Below are 27,207 nucleotides of genomic sequence, written 5' to 3'. Positions count from 1 at the left end.
GGCTTCCCGGATTTCAAAAGTTCCTGACACAGACACACTGACAGTGTCTTCCTGTCCTGAAGAGCACGACCCCCCATAAATAGAATGGACACGTATTGTCAACAGCTCGATGCCGACTTTTGTTATGGTGAACTGAATGCTCAGTCTGTCTCTGCTGGTTAGTCAACAGAGAGTCAGTCTATAGCATGCATCCCAAATGGCACCCTCTTCCCTATATAGTGCACTATGTAGGGAAGATGCTGCCATAGACTTCCAGAAAGTGTCTGTGTTGTGTTTGAGTGCAGCACATGGGAAGGGGAGTTTGCTGTCTTGTGGGTGAGACCAACATTGAATCTTTACCAAGAGTAGCTTATCAAACCAATATGCTTGTTGTCCTGTAGTTGGTGTCTAAGCAACTTTATTACAGGACTGCCTCTGGTACACACACTTCAAATGCTTAAACAGTCTGCTATGACTCCTAGGTGTCACACCTGATGTGTTTGAATGCAGCTGAGGGTTTCTTGGTTCTCAAACAAACCTTGGTCCTCAGACCTGTGTCAGCAGCAGGTGGCTGCCAAGATTGTGCTTCAGTTTATCATTCCTCCATGTTAACTCTCTCTCTCTTTGTCTCTCTCTTTTGTCTCCTCCTCAGCGTGTCCAGTTGTGCATGGATGCAGACAGGTTTGAGGGCAGGAACTAGTGGAATCTAGTGGAGTGTATATATACACACACACACACACACACACAAACCATGGCCACTGCCAGCAGAGTGGGCTCGGGAAGAGCTGGTTGGGTGGCGTTTGCAGATGAAGCCTTCGGGACGAGCACAGAGCATCAAGCAGGTACGAGTGATATTGTGAAAGTCATTTAAATCCTATACTGTAGGATGAAGTTTTTTTAATGTCATCATTTTATGCATAAATACAATTAAGCACATATTTACCTGGCAAGGAGATGTCGGGGTCAGCACGCTAACAGACTGTACGTCAATAACACACTTAGTGAATTTGGCAGGTATCCTTTAGATCCCTGAACACAACTCTGGACCATGACGCCAGTTCCACTGCATTTTTTCATTGTTCCCTTCCAATCAGGGACTTATTTAGACCTTTGACACCAGGTGTGTGCAATTAATTATCAGGTAGAACAGAAAACCAGCAGGCTCTGGACCTCGTAGGGTACGAGTTGAGTACCCCTGCTTTAGATTCCCCTGAGGACCTTTGCCGGTGTGTATGGATGTGTGTTAGGGTTGGGTGGTATTCAGATTTCCTTACCTTCATACCGGGATATACGGTATTACAGCAGTGCACACAAGGGGCCCTATTTCTTTCTTATGCTATCAAAGTACTAGCAAATTCCCATTGTGGATGCTATCTAGCAAGCGCAAGCAAGCATAACCTATTTAAAAGGTCAGACAACCTAGCTTAAAACGTTATACAAGGCTACTCACAATTGATCCAGTAGGGAATTGATTGTCTCTGCTCTAACCAAGAAGCGTGATCTTGTAAGCTAGCCACCTATAGCTAGCAAGTTAGCAAACCAAATTCATAGCTGGAGCCCTGAGCTACAGAAAATATGTTTTACACATCTTAAATAGTTAACTTATACGTTATAAGATATTTAGCTGGCAAACATTAATAGGGAATTTCAAGTGTAACTTGTTCACCTCTTGTGGATCCTCACGATTCTTCCATTTGCTCCATGTGCTCTTCGAAGTGCATATTTTCCTTTCAAGAGGATTCAACACGTATCTAGATCGATACGATACAGGTACGATACCTTTTAGTTTGAAAAGATTCGGTGTGATTTGGTTTGATTAGAGAACGACTCAATGCGATTTGGTTCAATGCGATGCACTAAGTTTTGTTGCTTAACTTGTCTGGGATATGTGGGACGGTAGCGTCCCACCTCATCAACAGCCAGTGAAATTGCATGGCGCCAAATTCAAAACAACAGAAATCCCATAATTAAAATTCCTCAAACATACAAGTATTTTACACCATTTTAAAGATAAACTTCTTGTATATCCAGCCACAGTGTCCGATTTCAAATAGGCTCTACGGCGAAAGCACACCAAACGATTATGTTAGGTCAGCACCTAGTCACAGAAAACTATACAGCCATTTTCCAGCCAGTGAGAGGGCTCACAAAAATCAGAAATAGTGATTAAATTAATCACTAACCTTTGATGATCTTCATCAGATGGCACTCACAGGAGTTCATGTTACACAATAAATGTTTGTTTTGTTCGATAAAGTTAATCTTTATGTCCAAAAACATCATTTGAAATTGGTGTGTTATGATCAGAAATGCATTGCCTCAAACAAACATCCGATTAACTTCTTAAGTCGACCCCCTACTTTTTCGAACATTCTGTTAAAAATCGCGCAACATTTCAGCGTCCTGCTACTCATGCCAGGAATATAGTATATGCATATGATTAGTATGTGTGGATATAAAACACTCTGAAGTTTCTAAAACTGGTTAAATAATGTCTGTGACTATAACAGAACGTGAACAGCAAGCGAAATCCCAAGAAAAACCTGGTCACAAAAACCACAGAAAAGTATTAATCCGCCAGTCTCTGAATTGTTTATTGCAAGCAAAAATATATAGCCGGGAGCTTGCAGTTCCTACAACTTCCGGGTTGTCATTTTCGTTGACAAAAATCCTTTGTGTAATGACAAATAGATCCTTCATTTCGTCCAGCATACAGCAAGAGATTTTTGGAAGAGAGAGAAAGGACGTTTTCTTGAGTAGCTGCTATTGAATACAGATCGCCCAGTGATCAATTTGATTGATTATTAACGTTTACAAATACCTAAAGTTGGGTTACAAAAGTAGGTTGAAGTGTTTTGTCAAAGAATATAGGCAAGTTATATAATTTTAAAAAATGACGTTGCGTTTTGGAACGGAGCTTTTTCCTGAACCAGACAGGCTATACAAATGGATATTTTGGGCATACATGGACGGATTTAATCGGGAAAAAGACCCAATTGTGATGTTTATGGAACATATAGGAGTGCCAACAAAGAATATCATCAAAGGTAATGAATGTTTTATATTTTATTTCTGCGTTTTGTGTAGCGCCGGCTACGCTAATTATTTTGTTTACGTCCCCTTCAGGTATTTTGGGGTGTTGCATGCTATCAGATAATAGCTTCTCATGCTTTCGCCGAAAAGCATTTTAAAAATCTGACTTGTTGGCTAGATTCACAATGAGTGTAGCTTTAATTCAATACCCTGCATGTGTGTTTTAATGAACGTTTGAGTTTTAACGAGTACATTTAGCATTTAGCGTAGCGCATTTGCATTTCCAGGTGTCTAGATGAGACGTCTGCGTCTCAGGTGGGAGTAAGAGGTTAAAGTGCAGAGAGCCACATCAAATTACAAAAATACTCATAATAAACATTGATAAAAGATACAAATGATATGCATGGAAATATAGATCAACTTCTCCTTAATGCAACCTCTGTGTCAGATTTCAAAAAGGCTTTACGGCGAAAGCACACCTTGCGATTATGTTAGGTCAGCGCTAGTCACAGAAAGACATCCAGCCATTTTCCGAAGGAGAGGTGTCAGAAAAGTCAGAAATAGCGTTATAAATATTAACTTACCTTTGATGATCTTGATCTGAATGCACTCCCAGGAATCCCAGTTCCACAATAAATGTTTGTTTTGTTCGATGAAGTCCATCATTTATTTTCTAATTACCTCCTTTTTGTTCGCGTTTAGCCCAGTAATTCAAATGCATAATGCGAGATCACTTGTTCAGACAAAATGTCAAAAAAGTTATTTTACAGTTCATAGATACTTGTCAAACAATGTATAGAATCAATCTTTAGGATGTTTTTATCATAAATCTTCAATAATGTTCCAACCGGAGAATTCCATTGTCTTTAGAAATGCAATGGAACGCAACTACTGCTCATAGGCGCGTGCGTGATCAGCTCATGGCACTCTGCCAGACCTCTGGCTCAAACAGCTCTCATTCTCTCCTCCTTCACAGTAGAAGCCTCAAACAAGGTTCTAAAGACTGTTGACATCTAGTGGAAGCCTTAGGAAGTGCAATATGACCCCATAGACACTGTATATTTGATAGGCAATGACTTGAAAAACCACAGACTTCAGATTTCCCACTTCCTGGTTGGATTTTTTCTCAGGTTTTTGCCTGCCATATGAGTTCGGTTATACTCACAGACATCATTCAAACAGTTTTAGAAACTTCAGAGTTTTTTTCTATCCAAATCTAATTATATGCATATTCTCGCTTTTGGGCCTGAGTAGCAGGCAGTTTACTCTGGGCACATTATTATCCAAGCTACTCAATACTGCCCCCCAGTCCCAAAGAAGTTAAACACATTAATTTTCCATTCTAAATTAAAATCTGCTGCTTATGATTCTCATGAGATGGGCCTTTCTGTGCTGGATCTATCTGATCTGACTTCTCTCTCTCGTGTGTCTCTGTGTGCCTGCCTCCCTCCCATATGAGAGACTAGCAGAGAGAGACTAACACCCCACTACCAATATCAGATTAGGGGTGGGGGGCAATTTCACCCCATCTCCAAATCAAATGTTTTTTCCTCTCGCTTCAGCCATGCAGTGCGCCTCACAAAAGTGACTGCTGTCCTCATTCTGAAATTATTACATTTACCCGGTATATCAAAGTAAAATATGTTGTAAGCCCTGTTCAGCAGGTACTGTACAGCCAGATGAGTTGCCTCTTATTTTATTCCGGTAAAACAACATTTTCAACAGCACGTAGAGTGCCTTCAGAAAGTTTTCAAACCCCCTGACTTTTTCCACACTTTGTGTTACAGCTTGAATTTAAAATGGATTAAATTTATATTTTGTGTCACTGGCCTACACACAATACCGCATAATGTCTAAGTGGAATTATGTTTTGACACATTTTTTCAAATTAATAAAAAATGAAAAGCTGAAATGTCTTGAGTTAATAAGTATTCAACCCCTTTGTTATGGCAAGCCTTATTAAGTTCAGGCGTAAGAATTTGCTTAACAAGTCACATAATTAGTTGCATGGACTCACTATGTGTGCAATGATGGTGTTTAACATGATTTTTGAATGACTACCTCATCTCTTTACCCCACACATACAATTATCTGTAAGGTCCCTCAGTCGAGCAGTGAATTTCAGACACCGATTCAACTACAAAGACCAGGGAGGGTTTTCCATGCCTCATATAAAAAAAACAGACATCGAATATCCCTTTGAGTATGGTGAAGCTGTTAATTACACTTTGAATGGTTAATCAATACACCCTGTCATTACGAAGATACAGGCATCCTTCTGAACTCAGTTGGTGAAGAGGAAGGAAACCGCTCAGGGATTTCACCTTGAGACCAAATTAAAACAGAGTTTAATGGGTGTGATAGGATAAAACTGAGGATGGATCAACAACATTGTAGTTGCTCCACAATACTAACCTAAATGACAGAGTGAAAAGAAGGAACCATATACAGAATAAAAATATTCCAAAACACGCATCTTGTTTTGCAATAAGGTGCTAAAGTAAAACTGCAGCAAATGTGGCAAAGAAATGTACTTTATACCCTGAATACAAAGCGGTATGTTTGGGGCAAATCCAACACATCACTGAGTACCACTCTTGATATTTTCAAGCATGCATCGTGTTATGGGTGTGCTAGAGTTTTTTTGGGGGAGCGATACAAAGAAACTGGTAGCGCTAAGCACAGTCAAAATCATAGCGGAAAACCTGGTTCAGTCTGCTTTTCAGTAGACACTGGGATACATTTACCTTTTAGCAGGACAATAATCCAAAACACAAGGCCAAATATACACAGGAGTTGTTTACAAATACTACATAGAATGTTCTTGAGTGGCCAAGTTACAGTTTTGACTTAAATCAGCTTGAAAATATCTGGCAAGGCTGGAAAATGGGTGTCTAGCAATGATCAACAACTACTTTGACAGAGCTTGAAGAATTTGGAAAAATTATGTGCAAATATTGTACAATCAGGTGTGCAAAGCTCTTAGACTTACCCAGAAAGACGCACAGCTGTAATCACTGCCAAAGGTGATTCTAACATGTCTTGACTCAGGGGTGTGAATACTTATGTAAATTAGATATTTCTGTATTTAATTTTGAATACATTTGCAAATTATTCTAATAACCTGTTTTCACTTTGTCATTATGGGGTATTGTGTGTAGAATGATGAGAGAAAAAAATGATTGAATCCATTTTTAATTCCGAATGGTATATCGCCCAAACCTAGTGTGATGAGTTGGCCTAAATGGATAAGGCTAAATTGATATGTTTCTAACAGAATAAATATTGTAATGAAATAGCAGGGAGCAGGTCTCGAACCCTCGACCTTCTAGCCCGAGGTGCGGCGCGCTATCGACTGTGCCGCAAAAGCATGCTTGTGCGGCTGAGTCGATTTCCGCGCTTATAAACCCACGGTCGTTATACTATGGAAAGCATATGCATAACCATGGTAGCCATTAAAAGGGAACAGTTTGGAGATTATGGGAAAATTATTAGACTAAAAATGAGGACCCAACAGTTCACCAGACAAAATATTTAATCCAAACATTGCACTGTTGATATTCTGTGCATTTTACATTTATTGGAATGTGCATTTTACATTTATTGGGGTACTTAGGGTAGGTGCCACATGAGACAAAATGTTTTAAAGGGTTTGAGTGAGAGGTCTAACTGGTATCTCCAAGTGGCCACCACCTCTGAAGTGTGCACAGCTCCTAAGTACATTCAATGCACGTTTATGACTCAAAGAAGCAGGGGTTGGGGTTTCGTTCCACTGTTCAACATAAAGTTCTGAACCAGTTCGAACCCACAAAAAAGTAACGGTTTATATCGTTCCTTTCTGTTCCTTTTTAACCTGTGAAGTCAATTATTATTATTATTTTTTACATTGAGCTCATTAAATGACTTCACCAATCAGTGTTGATAGAGCAGGAAAGCTAGTTGTTTACATGCATGATGGATAGGCAAGTGCAGCCTATGGCGTGAGATGCGAAATATTTTGCGTATGGGGAGATAGCGAGAGAGAGTTGAGGATGCTTGAAGTGCTGGGCATCTTGTTATGACAAGCATTATATGAATTAGGTCCACAGGATTAACCTAGGAGTGGCTTCTATTGAGAAGCCTCTCCTAGGTTAAGCTAGGTTGAGCTAGCTAGCGAATACGCTTGAGCTAATACGCTTGAGCTAGCTAACACGCTTGAGCTAGCTAACATGCTTGAGCTAGCTAGCTAACACGCTTGAGCTAGCTAGCTAACACGCTTGAGCTAGCTAGCTAACACGCTTGAGCTAGCTAGTTAACGCGCTTGAGCTAGCTGGATAACACGCTTGAGCGAGCTAACAAATGATGGCAGGGGAGGGTCAACAATTTATAGAGGGGGTCTAATGGGTGGGGAGTGACTAATGGGTGTGTTTCCCTGTGAGTCCTGCTTTTTATTTTACATCCATGGGAATTTAGACGTTTTTTGATTCTCTGAACAGCATATTGTTAGAATTAACTGAATTCCAACTGGTTATTGGGACAAACATGATTGCCATTCTGGTTGGTGGAGTGCTGCAGAGATGGTTGTCCTTCTGGAAGGTTCTCCCATCTCCACAGATAAATTAGGGAGCTCTGTCAGTGACCATCGGGTTCTTGGTCACCTCCCTTACCAAGGCCCTTCTCCCCTGATTGCTCAGTTTGGCAGGTCAGCCAGCTCGAGGAAGTCTTAATGGTTCCAAACTTCTTCCATTTAAGAATGGAGGCCACTGTGATCTTCAATGGTACATAAATGTTTTGGTAACCTTCCCCAGATCTGTGCCTCGACATAATCCTGTCTCAGAGCTCTAAGGACAATTCCTTTGAACTCATGGCTTGGTTTTTGCTCTGACATGCACTGTCAACTGTGGGACCTTAGACAGGCCTTTCCAAATCATGTCCAATCAATTGAATTTACCACAGGTAGACTCCAATCAAGTTGTAGAAACATTGGAAACAGGATGCATCTGAAGTAAATTTCGAGCCTCATTTTGAGTCTGAATACATATGTAAATAAAACATTTTATTTTACATTTATTTTTAAATCCTTAACCTGTTTTCGCTTCATCATTATGGGGTATTGTTGATGAGGATTAAAAAAAAAACAATTTTAGAATAAGGCTGTAACAAAATGTGGAAATAATGTGGGAATACTTTCCGAATGAACTGTATACCATGGCTTTAATTTAACTCATTTGATGGTAGAAATGTGTTCAACATCCACTGAAGTAGCTAGCAAGTTTACTAGATAGGACAGTAGTTGTCTTGGCAACCAAACAAACAGTCCTGCTAGTTTAGCTAACCAACCATCAGGCCAAGCTTCCTATTATGAAAATTGAAATTAACAATGCCAATAATGTTTTCAATTTGACATTTACTTGCAAAAGCAGCTCAAACATAGAACATGTAAGAATAAACTATATCCATATATTTTTCTACTGTGCAAATACACTCTGCGTCATAGGGAAATGATTTACACTCTAGGTGTACACTCTTTAAGCCAATCAGAAATGAATATTCAACAAAGCCATTGTATACAACAAAGCCCCCCCCCCCCGATTTTTTTTTTTTCAGAACAAATCATGTGGTCAATTAAAAAAAAAAATGTTAATGTGACACTGTATATTACATGAGTTTTATTATATGGAAATGTGACGTGCACATTTGGACTCACAGGTGTTTGGCTTGCTTGTATGACATCAACACAATATTTATTGTAGTCCTCTTAATTTACAGCATTTCCCTCACTCAGACGACAAAACATTTGCAGAAGTTGCCCAATTAGCAGGAGGATGGGGGCAACTTCTTGTAACGAGTGGTGCTCAAGTTCAGAAGACTGTCAGTCAAAACCCATACAGAGCTGTGAAGCGGAGGCCCTGAGCTCTGACATTATGTATAGCATGTTACTGGTACAGCCACTACATTCCAATTTAGGTGCTTATTAGTGTCCAAACCTGCCATTTTCAACCCGTATACGGGATGTAAAGGGTTAAACGAGGAATAGGGCAGAAATGTTGTCATAGAAAGACATTCCCTTGGTTCATTGTGTGTGTGTGTGTGTGTGTGTGTGTGACACATTAGATGTGGACAGCAGCTTGCAGAGGCCTAGCCCCGCCCCTTCTGAGAACTCTTCCAGTGTCGAGCTGTTAGCCCCTCCCCCTCAGCAGAACGCATGGGTCTTATTCGAAGAGAAGCCCTGGCCCTCGCCCAATCCGCAGTCGCAGGTAAAAGGTAATTACTCGCTCACTCGCTTTCTAGCTCTGTAGAATTCTGTACATTGTGAAAGGGACTCTCGCATACTCTGTATACTTGCAAAAATAACCTTTATTAAAAGTACACAGGTTTTGGTCACAGGTTCCCCCTATCATGATGATTTGGTCACCTCCTATTTCTCCTTCTGTTCTTCCTCTTTCCTACCGTCCCTCTTGTCTCCATCCATGCTTTGATCTCCTCCACGGTTTTCTTCTCCTCTGTTGTTTTTGCTTTGTTTCTCCCAGTCATCTTCGTCTTAACACGAATGTCTCCCTCCTCTTCGCTCTCCTTCATCTCCACCTCCCTCTGTGTTCACTCGTCCTACTCCTTGGTATTTATCGCTGCTTTCCTTCCTTCTCCACCCTCCTCTACTCTCTCCTCCTCTTCACCTCTGGCGTCTCCCTTGAAAACGACAGACCAAGATAGGCGTCTGTTGTCTATCCAGTGCAGTAGAGTATGCTGGGTAATGGCACCATACTCGATGGCTGCCACCCAGGAGTGTACAGAATGTGTTGCTCTCTCTGCTGGTCTCTGAAGTGGTGCACTAACACACACTAACACGACACAGTCAGCACCAACATACACCAAGGCTGAAAAGTAGCCATTATACCACACATACCCACATGGGGGTGGGGAGGAAAGGGTGAATCAGGGAAATTGATTGAAATCTCCAAATATTTGACCTTTAGAAAATTGAAAAACATGTCTTTTTGTATAGTGTACACGACCAACGTTAAAATCACAGAATCGTAATTGCAACAAAACATTTTAACCAAAGTTTAATAATTTTTTTGTGGTTGTTTATGGAGGTCATTCTTGATGACCAAAACTGCATTTAAACTAGCAGACAATCATCATTGGTATTGGGGGTATCTATGCCCCATACTCATTTGTAAAAGTCTTAGTTAACAAAGAGTAGATACTCCCATTGAGTCATTAGAACACTAGCTAACTGCATGTAACTGAACATTTTCTGGGGGGCTTGGTCATTACCTAATGCAGCAGCTATGACTGAAGCCAAACGAGCGTTGTCTTGGGGGTTGGTTTAATGTGTGTGTCTCTTGTGTGTGTTCACACATGGAAAGCGTTTATACTTTCAGTCGCTCACCCTTTCACACCGAAAAAAAATGTAAACTCAACACGCAACAATTTCAAAGATTTTACAGATTTACAGTTCAGGAAATCAGTCAGTTGAAATAAATAAATTAGGCCTTAATCATGGATTTCACATGACTGGGAATTCAGATCTGGATCTGTTGGTCACAGATACCTTAACAAAACAAAAAATAGGGACGTGGATCAGAAAACCAGTCAATATCTGGTGTGACCACCATTTGCCTCAGGCAGCACAACACATCTCCTTCGCATAGAGTTGATCAGGCTGTTGATTATTGCCTGTGGAATGTTGTCCCACTCCTCTTTAATATCTGTGTGAAGTTGCTGGATATTAGCGGGAACTGGAACACGCTGCCGCACATGTCGATCCAGAGCTTACCACAATTGCTCAATGTGTGACATGTCTGGTGAGTATGCAGGCCATGGAAGAACTGGGACATTTTCAGCTTCCAGGAATTGTCTACCTCTGCTTGTGACATGAGGCTGTGCATTATCATGCTGATACGTGAGGTGATGGCGGCGGTTGAATGGCACGACAATGGGCCTCAGGATGTCGTCATGGTATCTCGGTGCATTCAATATGCCATTGATAAAATGCAATTGTGTTCGTTGTCCCTAGCTTATGCCTGCCCATACCATAACCCCACCGCCAACATGGGGCAGTCTGTTCACAACGTTGACATCAGCAATCCGCGCGCCCACACGACGCCATGCATGCCGTCTGGCCGGTACTGTTGAAAGCTGGCATTCATCTGTGAAGAGCACACTTCTCCAGTGTGCCAGTGGCCAGCGAAGGTGAGCATTTGCCCACTGAAGTTAGTTATGACGGCAAACTGCAGTCCGGTCATGGTGAAGTTGACGAGTACCCAGATGAGCTTCCCTCAGACGGTTTTTGACAGTTGTGCAGACATTCTTTGGTTGTGAAAACCCACAGTTGTCCGGGGGGGCTGGTCTCAGATGATCATGCCGGTGGAGAAGCTGGATGTGGAGGTCCTGGGCTGGCGTGGTTACACTTGGTTTGCGATTGTCAGTCCGGTTGGACGTACTGCCAAATTCTCTAAAAGGACGTTGTAGGCAGTTTATGGTAGAGAAATTAAAATGAATTCCTCTGGCAACAGCTCTGGTGAACATTCCTGCAGTCAGTATGTAAAATTGCACACCCCCTCAAGACTTGATATGCCACACCTGTCAGGTGGATGGATTATCTTGGCAAAGGAGAAACGCTCACTAACAGGGTGTAAACATTTGTGCGCAACATTTGAGAGAAATACGCTTTTTGTGCTTATGGAACATTTCTGTGATCTTTTATTTCAGCTCATGAAACGTGGGACCAACACTTTACATATTGCGTTTATATTTTTGTTCATTATAAAATCGTTCCATACTCCAAGTCAATATTTACGTCTTAAGAAGGTATGCCCCTCTTATTATATAGCCTGGTCAGAAATCCCGATCTACGGTTTGCAATGCTCCCACGTAGGGAAATAGGGCCTGGAAGAAGAGCCCAGTGGCTTCAGGCTTCTCGGCGTGTGAAATGTGGGGAACCGGTGTCCAAGTACGCTACACGTAGCTAGCTATGTGTGTGGAAAACATTTCATCACAGGTAAGACATTTAACTTGTTTAGTATAGTCTGTAACTCCACTCACTACTTGTAGCTATATAGTCTGTTTGTGTTGTTGGTCTTGGCTAGCTCAATGTTCCGGCCGGTAGCTAGCTAGCACTCACTCGTGGCAGCTCGCACCGCCATAAATGGGGCATAAGGGAAGCCCTACAATATTATGTTTGCCTAAGTAGTGAGGAGGCTCGGGAGCAGGCCATGTTGAAAGGTCATCTGTAGACATGTTGTACTTTTCTTACATTTTGAAATGGACTAAAACAAGCAGACAATGTTTTTCTGAACTTTGTTTTCTGTTATGAGGAATCTCCTTTATATGAATCCGTATTTCTAAGGCATTCTGGTAGATTTTGTTATTATTGTAGGTTCAAGTACAGATAAATACATGGCCCTCCCATATTAATTACAGACGTGTTAATTAAAAACTCCACAGCCAATGATCAACAGCAAAGGGGGTTGAGTGACACTCCTATACATTGGTTTATTTATTTGGTAAAAAAAAAAGTATAGTGTTTGCGTGTTTATGATAGTGTGTGTAACCATGTGTCTCTGCCTCTTTGTCAGGTACTTCTAGACACAGTGTCTGTTCCACGGCCAGTTTCTGGAGTGCCGTCCCGCCCTCAGAGAGCAGCTGGACCCAATCAGAACCAGGCTCAGTCTGGACCACACAATCAGGGAAGAGCTCTGTGAGCATGGGGGCGTCATCTTGTGATCTTCCCTCCCTAAACGCAGAGGAACGGCACAATGAGTCGTCATCCCGACCCCAGTCACCCAGTGAGTATGCGCACACACACACACACACACACACACACACTCATATTGTGTGTATGTTTTGTTGGGAAATAGTTAGTTATTGGGAAAGAGTACTTGGCCTCTAAGCCTCTCAGGTGTGCTACAGAAAGGAAGTGGGCAATGGTAGTCATAGATTTCTGCCTACTTAAATTATTAGATAAGGTACACACACACACACACACACACACACATACATTGCGCTTACAAGACCACACCTTCCTCTGACTCTCTCCCTGTCTGTGACTCAGCTCAATTGCTTTCAGCCACTCCCTCCGTCAGAAACAGAGAAGGGGAAGGGAGAGAAGAGGTAAGGAGAGGGGAATGAATTTAGAGGAGAGCAGAGTCCAGCGGCCTGCTCCCTAAGGATGAGGGAGCTTAGAAGGAAGTTTGGTAGGGATGAGGAGGACATGACTTATACTGTGTGGGACAGAGAGAAGCTGCCTTAGATATACATGTTTTTCTATCCACGTTGAATTGATTTCCTACAGCAAGTCACACAGAAAAGTGAAGTAAAGCATGTGTTGGAACCGCTAGGAATAGTGTTTGAGGAAATGTTCTATGTGTTTAGGGATGTGGTCTGTTCTTGCTTGTATATTTCAACAGAAAAGAGAGAGACTAAGGGAGAAATCTCAGGCTGATGGGACACGCACGCGCAAGTTTCCATAGAGACAGGGTTAGAGGGGACAGAGTCTTGGCGAGTTGAATATTTCTCTTGATGAGATAAATGGGCTTGTCCTCATAGCCGGTCTCTCTCTCTCTCTCTCTCTCTCACTCACTCACTCACTCACTCACTCACTCACTCACTCACTCACTCACTCACTCACTCACTCACTCACTCACTCACTCACTCACTCACTCACTCACTCACTCACACACACACACATACACACGAATGCTGTTAATTAAATGCAGCGCACCATTCAATACCATAGTGCCCTCGAAGCTCATCACTTAGCGAAGGACCCTGGGATTAAACACCTCCCTCTGCAACTGGATCCTGGACTTCCTGACGGGCCTCCCCTAGCTGGTGAGGGTAGGCAACAGCATATCTGCCACGCTGACCCTCAACTCAGGGGCCCCTGAGGGGTGTGTGCATAGTCCTCTCCTGTACTCCCTGTTCACCTACGACTCAAACCCCATTAAGTTTGCCAATGGCGGTAGGCCTGATCACAGTGAGACAGCCTACAGGCAGGAGGTCGGAGACCTGGCAATATGGTGCCAGGACAACAACCTCTCCCTTAACGTCAGCAAGACAAAGGAGCTGATTGTGGACTACAGGAAATGGAGAGCCGAGCAATATTTGCTATTTATTTGCTATTTTTCTTACATTTTAACTCTGCATTGTTTGGAAAGGGCTTGTATGAGGCCAGTGGTGACTTTAAAACAGTTATAGTTTAATGGCTGTGATAGGATAAAACTGAGGATGGATCAACAACATTGTAGTTACTCCACAATACTAACCTAAATGACAGAGTGAAAAGAAGGAACAAAAGAAGGAATAAAAAATATTCCAAAACATGCATCCTTTTTTGCAGTAAGACGCTAAAGTAAATCTGCAACAAATGTGGCAAAGAAATTAACTTAATGTCCTGAATACAAAGCGCTATGTTTGGGGCAAATCCAACACATCACTGAGTACCACTTTTCATATTTTCAAGCATGGTGGTGGCTTCATCATTTTATGGGTATCCTTGTCACTGGGGTGGACTAGTTTTTTTTAGGATAAAAAGAAACAGAATAACACTAAACACAGGCAAAATCCTAGCGGAATACCTGATTCGGTCTGCTTTCCAACAGACACGGGGAGAAAAATTCCCCTTTCAGCAGGACAATATTGTAAAAAAACAATGCCAAATATATGGACTTGCTTACCAAGATGACGTTGAATGTTCTTGGGTGGCCTAGTTACAGTTTCGACTTAAATCGTCTTGAAAATCTATGGCATGCCTTCAAAATGGCTGTCTCGCAATGATCAACAACCAACTCGACAGAGCTTGAAGAATTTTAGAAAGAATAATGTGCAAATATTGTACCATCAGGTGTACAAAGCTCTTAGACTTACCCAGAAAGACTCACAGCTCTAATCGCTGCCAAGGGTGATTCTAGCATGTATTGACTCAGGAGTGTGAATACTTATGTAAATGAGATATTTCTGTATTTAATTTTCAATAAAGTTGCACACAAAAAGAATACATGTTTTCACTTTGTCATTATGGGGTATTGTGTGTAGGTGGGTAAGAGAAATACTTAATACATTTTGAATTCAAGGCTGTAACACAACAAAATGTGGAATAAGTCAAGGGGTATGACTACTTTCTGAAGCCACTAAGTATTCAATCTTTCTCTCACTCACCCTCTTTCTCTCACTCTTTCATGATATGTTCATTTTCTCTTCTGTCCCCCTCTGTCGCTCCCTTTTTTCCATTAATCCTTCCATAACTAAGCAGTAGTGTTAACAGGAAGTGGATTTGTCTGTTGATATGATTATTGTGAATACCCGTCTGGAGCACTAGAGACTCCCAACGTGGGGCTGGCTGTGTCTCAATAGTCTCCTCTCATGGTCTCCTTTCCTTTTAATAGACTGAGATGAGGAGAGAAAAACATTTGATTATTGAGATACAACTTTAATGTTGACTGAGAAGTTCTATATTATATGGAACAGACTGCCTTATCTTCTGTCTCTTCTCTGGAGTAACCTAGTCCTAGTATACGAGACAAGGGAAAGAAACACACACAGACACACACATTCCCAGCAAGAGGGGAAGGAAGCGTTGAAGTGGCTGCTTCTTCTTTCTTAATGAGGGGTTGTGACAGAACTTCTGTTGTTTTGGAGGGAAGGTTGGTATTTATGGTGGAAATTGGACAGTGGGAGAGGTGTGTGTATATCTCTGTCATTCTAAAATGCGCTACACTAGTAATAATGTGTGTGTGTGTGTGTGTGTGTTCAGCTGTGCTTGTCAGTTCAGCTAGGAAGGCAGCCTTAACAGGGAGAGACATAGTAGAGGAGACTAGAGATGCACAGTCTGGCTCACACTCACTCAATCACTTACTCACTACCACAATGGTTTGGGGCGAGTTCCAACATGAAAATATAGGTTGTCCCGTTACACCGAATCCACCACCCCTCCCCTTTAATTACCTTTTCCCTAGAGCACTATTTATTTTTTATTTAACCTTTTATTTAACCAGTAAGGGCGTCCTGGGCAAGATAGGCAGCACCAAGTCATTACACAATTACAGACAGACAACATGAAAAACTACAAGTAATCCAGTAAGAACAGTAGAATTCACAAGAGTATAACAAAATCATAAACCAGCAAATTATAAACATTGACTGGTCAGGGAATCAGCCTCAAAATCCTTCGTCTGTGATTTAAAAACACCAATCGGGACAAGTTCTTCCAGTTTAAAAGTATTGTGTAAGGCGTTCCAAGCCGATGGCGCAGAGTACATAAAAGCCCTTTTACCAAATTCAGTACGGACGTTTGGAACAGTTAGCAGGATAAAGTCCTGCGAAAGAAGAGATTACCCATCACATTTCTGAACAATAAAAATGCCCAAGTAAAATGGTAGTAAACCCAAAATTGCTTTGTAAATAAAAGTATACCAGTGACTGAGCCTACGAGTGACTAGAGAAGGCCAGCCAACCCTGGTATACAAAGTGCAGTGGTGCATAAGGGTTTTGCAGTTTAAAATAAATCTCAATGTGCCATGGTAAAGGGTGTCAATTGTTCTCAAACACTGAGCGAAAGCATTCATATATAAAATATCCCCATAGTCTAGTAAAGGCATACATGTAGCTGATACTAGCCTCCTTCTGGCTTCAAAAAGAAAAACAGGTCTAATTCCTAAAATAAAATCCCAACTTCAATTTTTTTGTAAGTTGTTGAATATGCAATTTAAAGAGGCCGTCATCAATTAAAATTCCAAGATATTTATGATGTTACAGTCTCAATCTCATTGCCCTGACAGATAGTAATAGGTGAAAGGTTCAGAGATCTATTTCTTTCTTTAGAAAACACCATTAGTTGAGTTTTGTCAGTATTGAGTATAAGCTTCAATTGACACAAGGTATGTTGAACAGTAGAAAAAGCAGTTTGGAAAGATTTTGTGACACACGAGGCACAACAATAAATAACAATATCATCAGCATAAAAGTGAAGTTGTGCATTTTGCAAATTTTTGTCTAAATTATTATATAAATAGTGAATAAGAGGGGACCAAGTACAGAGCCCTGGGGCACACGATTACAGACAGACAATTTAGCAGACATGAGCCCATCAACTTGAGTGCACTGAGTTCTATCAGACAGATAGTTAGCAAACCATGCAACTGCATGCTCTGAAAGACTTACACCCGACAATCTCTGCCTTAGTATAGCATGATCAACTGTATCAAAAGCCTTAGAGAGATTAATAAAAAGTGAGACACAGTGCTGTTTTTTGTCAAGGGCTTCAGTGATATCATTTAAAACCTTAATGGCTGCTGTAATTGTGCTATGCTTCTTCCTGAAGTCCGATCGGTATATTGATAAAATAGAGTTAGTGTATAAAAACTCTTTTAGCTGTTTACTCACAAGATTTTCATGTATTTTCACCAGGGGTGACGGCTTTTGAGATTGGGCTATAATAATTTAAAGAGTTGGATCTCCCCCTTTTTAAAAATACTGATTTCCAGATCTTTGGAATTTCATTACATTCCAGGTTCAGATTTGAACAGATATGTAAGTGGTTCAGCTATGAAAACAGCTGCCAGATTTAAAAAGCAGGGATCCAAAAGATCAGGAGCTGCAGGCTTTCTCTGATTTAAGGATTTCAGGGCTATATGTACCTCCTGCACTGAGAATGGCAAAAAGCTATATATCAGCGCAACAATCAGAACGGTCTCTCATTGTGTGTGATGGCAAATGTTCTCTGTGCTGTAATAAACACCTAACATAACGCTTCCTTTTGACTAGAGCTCAGAAAAATGACTTGTGTCATGCAAGAAGTAGATGTCCTAACCGACTTGCCAAAACTATAGTTTGTTAACAAGAAATTTGTAGTGTGAGAGTGGTTGAAAAATTAGTTTTAATGACTCCAACCTAAGTGTATGTAAACTTCCGACTTGAACTGTGTGTGTGTGTGTGTGTGTGTGTGTGTGTGTGTGTGTGTGTGTGTGTGTGTGTGTGTGTGTGTATATATATATATATATATATATATATATATATATATATATATATATATATATATATATATATATATATATATATATATATATATATATACTGCTCAAAAAAATAAAGGGAACACTAAAATAACATCCTAGATCTGAATGAATGAAATATTCTTATTAAACACTTTTTTCTTTACATAGTTGAATATGCTGACAACAAAATCACACAAAAATTATCAATGGAAATCAAATTTATCAACCCATGGAGGTCTGGATTTGGAGTCACACTCAAAATTAAAGTGGAAAACCACACTACAGGCTGATCCAACTTTGATGTAATGTCCTTAAAACAAGTCAAAATGGGGCTCAGTAGTGTGTGTGGCTGCCACGTGCCTGTATGACCTCCCTACAACGCCTGGGCATAATCTTGATGAGGTGGCGGATGGTCTCCTGAGGGATCTCCTCCCAGACCTGGACTAAAGCATCCGCCAACTCCTGGACAGTCTGTGGTGCAAGACATGATGTCCCAGATGTGCTCAATTGGATTCAGGTCTGGGGAACGGGCGGGCCAGTCCATAGCATCAATGCCTTCCTCTTGCAGGAACTGCTGACACACTCCAGCCACATGAGGTCTAGCATTGACTTGCATTAGGAGGAACCCAGGGCCAAACGCACCAGCATATGGTCTCACAAGGGGTCTGAGGATCTCATCTCGGTACCTAATGGCAGTCAGGCTACCTCTGGCGAGCACATGGAGGGCTGTGGGGCCCCCCAAAGAAATGCCACCCCACACCATGATTGACCCACCGCCAAACCGGTCATGCTGGAGGATGTTGCAGGCAGCAGAAAGTTCTCCACGGCGTCTCCAGACTGTCACGTCTGTCATGTGCTCAGTGTGAACCTGCTTTCATCTGTGAAGAGCACAGGGCGCCAGTGGCGATTTTGCCAATCTTGGTGTTCTCTGGCAAATGCCAAACGTCCTGCACGGTGTTGGGCTGTAAGCACAACCCCCACCTGTGGACGTCGGGCCCTCATACCACCCTCATGGAGTCTGTTTCTGACCGTTTGAGCAGACACATGCACATTTGTGGCCTGCTGGAGGTCATTTTGCAGGGCTCTGGCAGTGCTCCTCCTGCTCCTCCTTGCACAAAGGCGGAGGTAGCAGTCCTGCTGCTGGGTTGTTGCCCTCCTACGGCCTCCTCCAAGTCTCCTGATGTACTGGCCTGTCTCCTGGTAGCGCCTCCATGCTCTGGACACTACAAACCTTCTTGCCACAGCTCGCATTGATGTGCCATCCTGGATGAGCTGCACTACCTGAGCCACTTGTGTGGGTTGTAGACTCTGTCTCATGCTACCACTAAAGTGAAAGCACCGCCAGCATTCAAAAGTGACCAAAACATCAGCCAGGAAGCATAGGACCTGAGAAGTGGTCTGTGGTTATCACCTGCAGAACCACTCCTTTATTGGGGGTGTCTTGCTAATTTTCTATAATTTCCACCTGTTGTCTATTCCATTTGCACAACAGCATGTGAAATTTATTGTCAATCAGTGTTGCTTCCTAAGTGGACAGTTTGATTTCACAGAAGTGTGATTGACTTGGAGTTACATTGTGTTGTTTAAGTGTTCCCTTTATTTTTTTGAGCAGTGTATATTGAGCAGAACAGACATGCCTCTCTTGACATGTAGAGTTAAGGAATCATGTCAGTTCTAATCATGACATGTCTATGCAACAATCAGTGTGCAGTTGAAGTCGGAAGTTTACATACACCTTAGCCAAATACATTTAAACTCAGTTTTTCACAATTCCTGACATTTAATCCTAGTAAAAATTCCTTGTTTTAGGTCAGTTAGGATCAGTTATTTTAACAATGTGAAATGTTGACTTGACTTTGTTGTCCTTAAGCCATTTTGCCACAACTTTGAAAGTATGCTTGGGGTCATTGTCCATTTGGAAGACCCATTTGCAACCAAGCTTTAACTTTTTGACTGATGTCTTGAGATGTTGCTCCAATATATCCACATAATTTTCCTTTCTCATGATGCCATCTATTTTGTGAATTGCACCAGCCCCTCCTGCAGCAAAGCACCCCCACAACATGATGCTGCCACCCCCGATGTTCACTGTTGGGATGGTGCTCTTTGGCTGTTCTGGGATTGATTTGCACTTTTCACACCAAAGTACGTTCATCTCTAGGAGACCGAACACGTCTCCTTCCTGAGCGGTATGATGGCTGCGTGGTCCCATGGTGTTTATACTTGCGTGTTATTGTTTGTACAGATGAACGTGGTACCTTCAGGCGTTTGGAAATTGCTCCCAAGGATGAACCAGACTTGTGGAGGTCTCCAATTTTTTCTGAGGTCTTGGCTGATTTATTTGGATTTTCCCATGATGTCAAGCAAAGAGGCACTGAAGGTAGGCCTTGAAATACATCCACAGGTACACCTCCAATTGACTCAAATGATGTCAATTAGCCTATCAGAACCTCCTAAAGCCATGACATCATTTTCTGGCATTTTCCAAGCTGTTTATAGGCACAGTCAACTAAGTGTATGTAAACTTCTGACACACTGGAATTGTGATACAGTGAATTACAAGTGAAATAATCTGTCTGTAAACAATTGTTGGAAAAATGACTTGTCATGCACAAAGTAGATGTCCTAACTGACTTGCCAAAGCTTTAGTTTGTTAACAAGGCATTTGTGGAGTGGCTGAAACACTTAGGTTGGAGTCATTAAAACTTTTTTATGTAAACTTCCGACTTCAACTGTATGTAGCACCCACCTGAACGGAACAGTTTGTGTGTGTGAAGGGTGTTGTGTTTGTGTGTGAAGGGTGTTGTGTGTGTGTGAAGAGTGTTGTGTGTGTGTGTGTGAAGGGTGTTGTGTGTGTGTGTGAAGGGTGTTGTGTGTGTGAAGGGTGTTGTGTGTGTGAAGGGTGTGTGTGTGTGTGAAGGGTGTGGGACATAATTAAAGTGGGTAAAACTGAGTAACTAGTACTCAAAATTATAGCGGGAACAGATTAGCCATGGGATGTCCTGAGGTTCTCAGAGTCCCTATAGATCCCTGCAGGGGCCACTACCAACACCTTAAAGACTGACCTTTGACCTCAGGTTTGACCTTTTGACATTCAGGTTCACTTTAAAATGAGTGTGCGGGTGGGGGTGCTGCAAATATTTTCGATGGATACAGTAAGGGCACAATTTTTACTTTGTCATTTAGCAGACACTCTTTTCCAGAGTGACTGACAGGAGCAATTAGGGGAGGGTTTCCCAAACTTGGTGTTGGGACTTGGGACCCCAAGTGGTGCACATTTAGTTCAGTTGTGTCGTGCTAGGGTAAAAAACAAAATACATACCCCTTGGGGTCCCCAGGACTGAGTTTGGGAAACGCTGAATTATGGTAAAATGCCCTGCTCAAGGGCACATCAACAGATTTTTGACCTAGTCGGCTCGTGGATTCGAACCAACCTTTCAATTATTGGCCCCAAGCTCTTAACCGCTAGGCTACCTGCCGAAATTCACACACCAATAGTGTTAGCTGGCCCGAGAGTTCTTAGCAACTCTGAACGTAATCTGCACCGATTTTACAAATGGACTCGTGAAAAATGTCGGCTGTCAGACGTCTACAGCAGGTGGTCCCTAAAAGAGAGCGTGCTGAACGATCGCCAGATGAACGCGAGATCCACTTTCGGTGCGATGTAAGTCCCTGTCCCTGTTACTGACTGTACTGCTCAAGAATGGAGCGCATGGTTAACGCCTGATAAGGTACACACACTTGTGCACGCACACACACACGTAATATGCATGTGTAGACCCATGCTCATAGATCAACTACTACACAGGTAAGCAACCAGCGGAGGCGTAGATTAAAAGGCTGACAGACTGTTTAACTGACGAATGTAAGTAGTGAGAGAAAGGGGAGAAAAGGGAAGGTAAATAGTGAAGGGAAGTAGTTTGAACTAGAGAAAGCGAATTAGAAAGAGACATGGAGAGAGTGTGGGGAAAATGTGAAAAGAGAGGGGGGCAGAGATTTGAGGTAAATATTCCTGAAGAAAGGTACGAGAGAGAGGACCCGAACAAAGTAAACAGAGAAAGAGGGAGAAGTAGGCAGGCTCCTACCCGCTCCTACATGCCCCTGTTGAACTATGCAGGGTGGCTGCTGAGTCACATGACCTGACCTACAGCCAGCACTATGGAACAGCAGGGAACTCCTCTCCCTAGTCAGCCTTTCATCCAGCTCACGCGCACACACCCGACAGACCACACACTCCTTTACTGTGATACTACTTGGTGAGCGACACTTCATTTTCTTTTGCTCATCTTTGACTAGTTATTTTCCTTTGTCTACACTCCTTTAGTTACATCTTTGCAAGGTGTGTGGTGTGTATGTGTTTGGAGGGGGTAGTGTGAAGTGTAGTGTAAGTGTGTAATGTTTGGGTGGAGTGGTTTGCTGTCTTTGTTTGCAGTGTGTGAGTGAATGATCCTGCTGGGTAGCCTTTCCTGTGTAAATGTCCTTGACTTGAGAGTGTGAGAATAGAAGACGAATCAATTGTGAAAATCCTTATTGTTGTGTTCTTTGCTCTGCCACGTAGTTGCTGATATAACGGAAACGTCTCTGCTGTCTTCTGAGATAAACCGGAGGGAGAGAACAGGGTAGACGGAGGGAGTGAATGAGAGAGATCTGCTGAGAGAGAGTGAGTGGGTGCATGTGTGTTTCTAAATTCCCACTCTGTTAAGTCCTGATGAAGTTTTAGAGGGGTGCTCTCTCTCTCGTGCCACTGAGTCTTCATTGTGGTCTCTACTTGGCAAGACAGCCTGATCATCTGGCGCTTAGCAACAGGAGCCAGTCTTTTCACAGGGTCTTAGTCCACTGTTGATGAATAATGACACCCTCCCTCCCATCTCTATTGCTGTCTCGCGGCTGGTCGCTGAAGCAAGAGGTGTGTGTGTGTTTGTGCGCATGTGTGTGTACACTTTGTAGTCAATACAAAGCAAATGAAACTAAAACTAGTTAAAGGGATGTGATATCAGTTATTCAGCGACATGTTAGTAAACTGCGCGTGTGTGTGTGTGTGTGTGTGCGTGTGTGTGTTATATGTGCCCAAGTTCTATTAGCCGTATGTATGGGATACGCATGGTATACATCGTCCAACAAAGTACTTATGTGAAGGATCCTTCTCAACAATACAACAACAATAAAATATAAGAATATGAACATAAAGTAAATGGCTCAATAGAATAAACATTTTAGCATAAATATAATAACTCATAGTCCAATATTTACACGTGTATTGGGGAAGGGGAGGATTGGGGCAGTGTATAAACTGAGCATTACAAGAGTCTGGTAGCAGCAGTTACGATATATGTGTGGGTGTGTAGCATGAATGTATATGTCTGTATATTGTGTTCTGTTGGCTGTATTCAATGGCAGTGGATAATGTATGTGTGCGTGTCTGTGTGTTAGTAGACTACCATTTGGCAGCCGGTCAGGTGCTGTAAATTTCCACTTTCCCAGTAATCCTCTCCTCTCCCCCAGTCTGGCTGGTTACCTCTGTCTTTCTTTCCTTCTGTTTCTCTCTCTGTCTCAACATGAAGAGACTTGTCCTCCAGAGCTCCCGACTGCCACAGAAGTAGCCACAGCAGTTCACATACTTCTTAGGTGGTGTCGGCGGCACTCAAATATTGTCTCCCTCTTCCCTGTCCTCCCTTTATCTCCTCCTCTCTCCAGCCCACAGATACCCGATAAGTCACCACGGCTCAGCAGCTCACCCATTTGCTTTTGTTTATCCAAAGAAGTCTAAAGCCCCATTTGTTTTACCTGCTCCTAACATGTCCTTTGTCTTGATCTTGTCCACATTCTGATTGTGGCCACATTTTTAGAACGGTGTAGAGGATTAAAAGACGCATTGTGATCTGATTGTGATCAGGTCTTCCTGACCACCTCCAAAGGTAGTTGTGCACACGTTGTCTGGATATCTTACATGTGTAGACAGATCTGGACGGTGAAACAATTTAAATGATAGTTTTCCTGCCTTCTAAAATCATCGATATGTGTCTTAAAATGTATAGAGGTAGACCAGAAGCCACATCCCTTATTGGCAGATGAGTGGCAACCCTGATTAGAAGCAGCTGCTGGTCATCGGTTGTTCACCTGTGTTCCCTGTAAATGCTGTTTTGAATTAAAGAGTTGTACCTACACATTGAAGAAGGCTGGAAAGCCAAAACATCTGTGTATGCTATCCCTCCTGCAATGGAAAAATATACAGTTGGAAGTCGGAAGTTGACGTACACTTAGGTTGGAGTCATTAAAACATGTTTTTCAACCACTCCACACATTTCTTGTTAACAATCTAGTTTTGGCAATTCGGGTTAAGACATCTACTTTGTACATGACACAAGTAATTTTTCCAACAATTGTTTACAGACAGATTATTTCACTTATAATGTCAGGAATTGTGAAAAACTGAGTTTAAATGTATTTGGCTAAGTCGTATGTAAACTTCCGACTTCAACTGTGTATATATACCTTAGCCAAGTACATTTAAACTCAGTTTTTCACAATTCCTGACATTTAACCCTTGTTTAACTTGGGTCAAGCGTTTCGGGTAGCCTTCCACAAGCTTCCCACAATAAGTTGGGTGAATTTTGGCCCATTCCTCCTGACGGAGCTGGTGTAACTGAGTCAAGTTTGTAGGCCTCCTTGCTCACACACTTTTGTTCATTTCTGGCCACAAATTTTCAATAGGATTGAGGTGAGGGCTTTTGTGATGGCCACTCCAATACCTTGACTTTGTTGTCCTTAAGCCATTTTGCCACGACTTTGGAAGTATGATTGGGGTCATTGTCCATTTTGAAGACCCATTTGTGACCAAGCTTTAACTTTCTGACTGATGTCTTGAGATGTTGTTTCAATATATCCACATAATTTTCCTTTCTCATGATGCCATCTATTTTGTGAATTGCACCAATCCCTCCTGCAGCGAAGCACCCCCACAACATGATGCTGCCACCCTCATGCTTGACGGTTGGGATGGTGTTCTTCGGTTTGCGAGCCCCCCCTTTTTCCTCCAAACATAACGGCTAAACAGTTCTATTTTTGCTTCATCAGACCAGAGGACATTTCTCCAAAAAGTATGGTCTTTGTTCCCTTGTACCGTAGTCTGTTTTTAATGGCAGTTTTGTAGCAGTGGCTTCTTCCTTGCTGAGCGGCCTTTCAGGTTATGTCGATATAGGACTCGTTTTACTGTGGATATAGATACTTTTGTACCTGTTTCCTCCAGCATCTTCACAAGGTCCTTTTCTGTTGTTCTGGGATTGATTTGCGCTTTTCACACTAAAGTACGTTCATCTCTAGGAGACAGAACGCGTCTCCTTCCTGAGCGGTATGACAGCTGTGTGGCCCCATTCAGGCGTTTGGAAATTGCTCCCAAGGATGAACCAGACTTGTGGAGGTCTAGATTTTTTTTCTCTGAGGTCTTGGCTGATTTCTTTTGATTTTCCCATGATGTCAAGCAAAGAGGCACTGAGTTTGAAGGTAGACCTTGAAATATATCCACAGGTACACCTCCAATTGACTCAAATGATGTCAATTACCCTATCAGAAGCTTCTAAAGCCATGACATTTTTTCCCTGAAGTTTCCAAGCTGTTTAAAGGCACATTCAACTTATTGTATGTAAACTTCTAACCCACTGGAATTGTGATACAGTGAATTATAAGTGAAATAATCTGTCTGTAAACAATTGTTAGAAAAATGACTAGATGTCCTAACCAACATGCTAAAACTATAGTTTGTTAACTAGAAATTTGTGGAGTGGCTGAAAAACTAGTTTTAATGACTCCAACCTAAGTGTATGTAAACTTCTGACCTCAACTGTGTATACAGTGCCTTGCGAAAGTATTCGGCCCCCTTGAACTTTGCGACCTTTTGCCACATTTCAGGCTTCAAACATAAAGATATAAAACTGTATTTTTTTGTGAAGAATCAACAACAAGTGGGACACAATCATGAAGTGGAACGACATTTATTGGATATTTCAAACTTTTTTAACAAATCAAAAACTGAAAAATTGGGCGTGCAAAATTATTCAGCCCCCTTAAGTTAATACTTTGTAGCGCCACCTTTTGCTGCGATTACAGCTGTAAGTCGCTTGGGGTATGTCTCTATCAGTTTTGCACATCGAGAGACTGAATTTTTTTCCCATTCCTCCTTGCAAAACAGCTCGAGCTCAGTGAGGTTGGATGGAGAGCATTTGTGAACAGCAGTTTTCAGTTCTTTCCACAGATTCTCGATTGGATTCAGGTCTGGACTTTGACTTGGCCATTCTAACACCTGGATATGTTTATTTTTGAACCATTCCATTGTAGATTTTGCTTTATGTTTTGGATCATTGTCTTGTTGGAAGACAAATCTCCGTCCCAGTCTCAGGTCTTTTGCAGACTCCATCAGGTTTTCTTCCAGAATGGTCCTGTATTTGGCTCCATCCATCTTCCCATCAATTTTAACCATCTTCCCTGTCCCTGCTGAAGAAAAGCATGCCCAAACCATGATGCTGCCACCACCATGTTTGACAGTGGGGATGGTGTGTTCAGTGTGATGAGCTGTGTTGCTTTTACGCCAAACATAACGTTTTGCATTGTTGCCAAAAAGTTCAATTTTGGTTTCATCTGACCAGAGCACCTTCTTCCACATGTTTGTGTGTCTCCCAGGTGGCTTGTGGCAAACTTTAAACAACACTTTTTATGGATATCTTTAAGAAATGGCTTTCTTCTTGCCACTCTTCCATAAAGGCCAGATTTGTGCAATATACGACTGATTGTTGTCCTATGGACAGAGTCTCCCACCTCAGCTGTAAATCTCTGCAGTTCATGCAGAGTGATCATGGGCCTCTTGGCTGCATCTCTGATCAGTCTTCTCCTTGGATGAGCTGAAAGTTTAGAGGGACGGCCAGGTCTTGGTAGATTTGCAGTGGTCTGATACTCCTTCCATTTCAACATTATCGCTTGCACAGTGCTCCTTGGGATGTTTAAAGCTTGGGAAATCTTTTTGTATCCAAATCCGGCTTTAAACTTCTTCACAACAGTATCTCGGACCTGCCTGGTGTGTTCCTTGTTCTTCATGATGCTCTCTGCGCTTTTAAAGGACCTCTGAGACTATCACAGTGCAGGTGCATTTATACGGAGACTTGATTACACACAGGTGGATTGTATTTATCATCATTAGTCATTTAGGTCAACATTGGATCATTCAGAGATC

The 27,207-nt window shown here is 42.0% G+C and overlaps 1 protein-coding gene across 4 annotated transcripts in view; it reads left to right on the top strand.

Annotated features, from left to right (window-relative positions):
- Positions 1-27,207, top strand: part of LOC139374955 (stonin 2) — a 52,070-nt gene that overhangs the window by 5,729 nt on the left and 19,134 nt on the right. Inside the window, exons 2-4 of one of the 4 annotated variants that reach the window (XM_071116228.1) lie at positions 632-821; positions 9,106-9,255; positions 12,573-12,782. In XM_071116228.1, the coding sequence (XP_070972329.1) occupies positions 731-821; positions 9,106-9,255; positions 12,573-12,782 (451 nt within the window). In that variant the 5' untranslated portion in view covers positions 632-730. Of the gene's footprint in view, positions 1-631; positions 822-9,105; positions 9,256-12,572; positions 12,783-21,920; positions 22,244-27,207 lie in introns of those variants that run through there. The other 3 variants (XM_071116229.1, XM_071116230.1, XM_071116231.1) reach the window with 3 other exon arrangements.

Source organism: Oncorhynchus clarkii, chromosome 19 (assembly GCF_045791955.1).
Source record: "Oncorhynchus clarkii lewisi isolate Uvic-CL-2024 chromosome 19, UVic_Ocla_1.0, whole genome shotgun sequence".
NCBI lineage: Eukaryota > Metazoa > Chordata > Actinopteri > Salmoniformes > Salmonidae > Oncorhynchus > Oncorhynchus clarkii.
The sequence above is the reverse complement of the archived record's forward strand: the minus strand, read 5'-3'. Positions and strand labels throughout refer to the sequence as shown.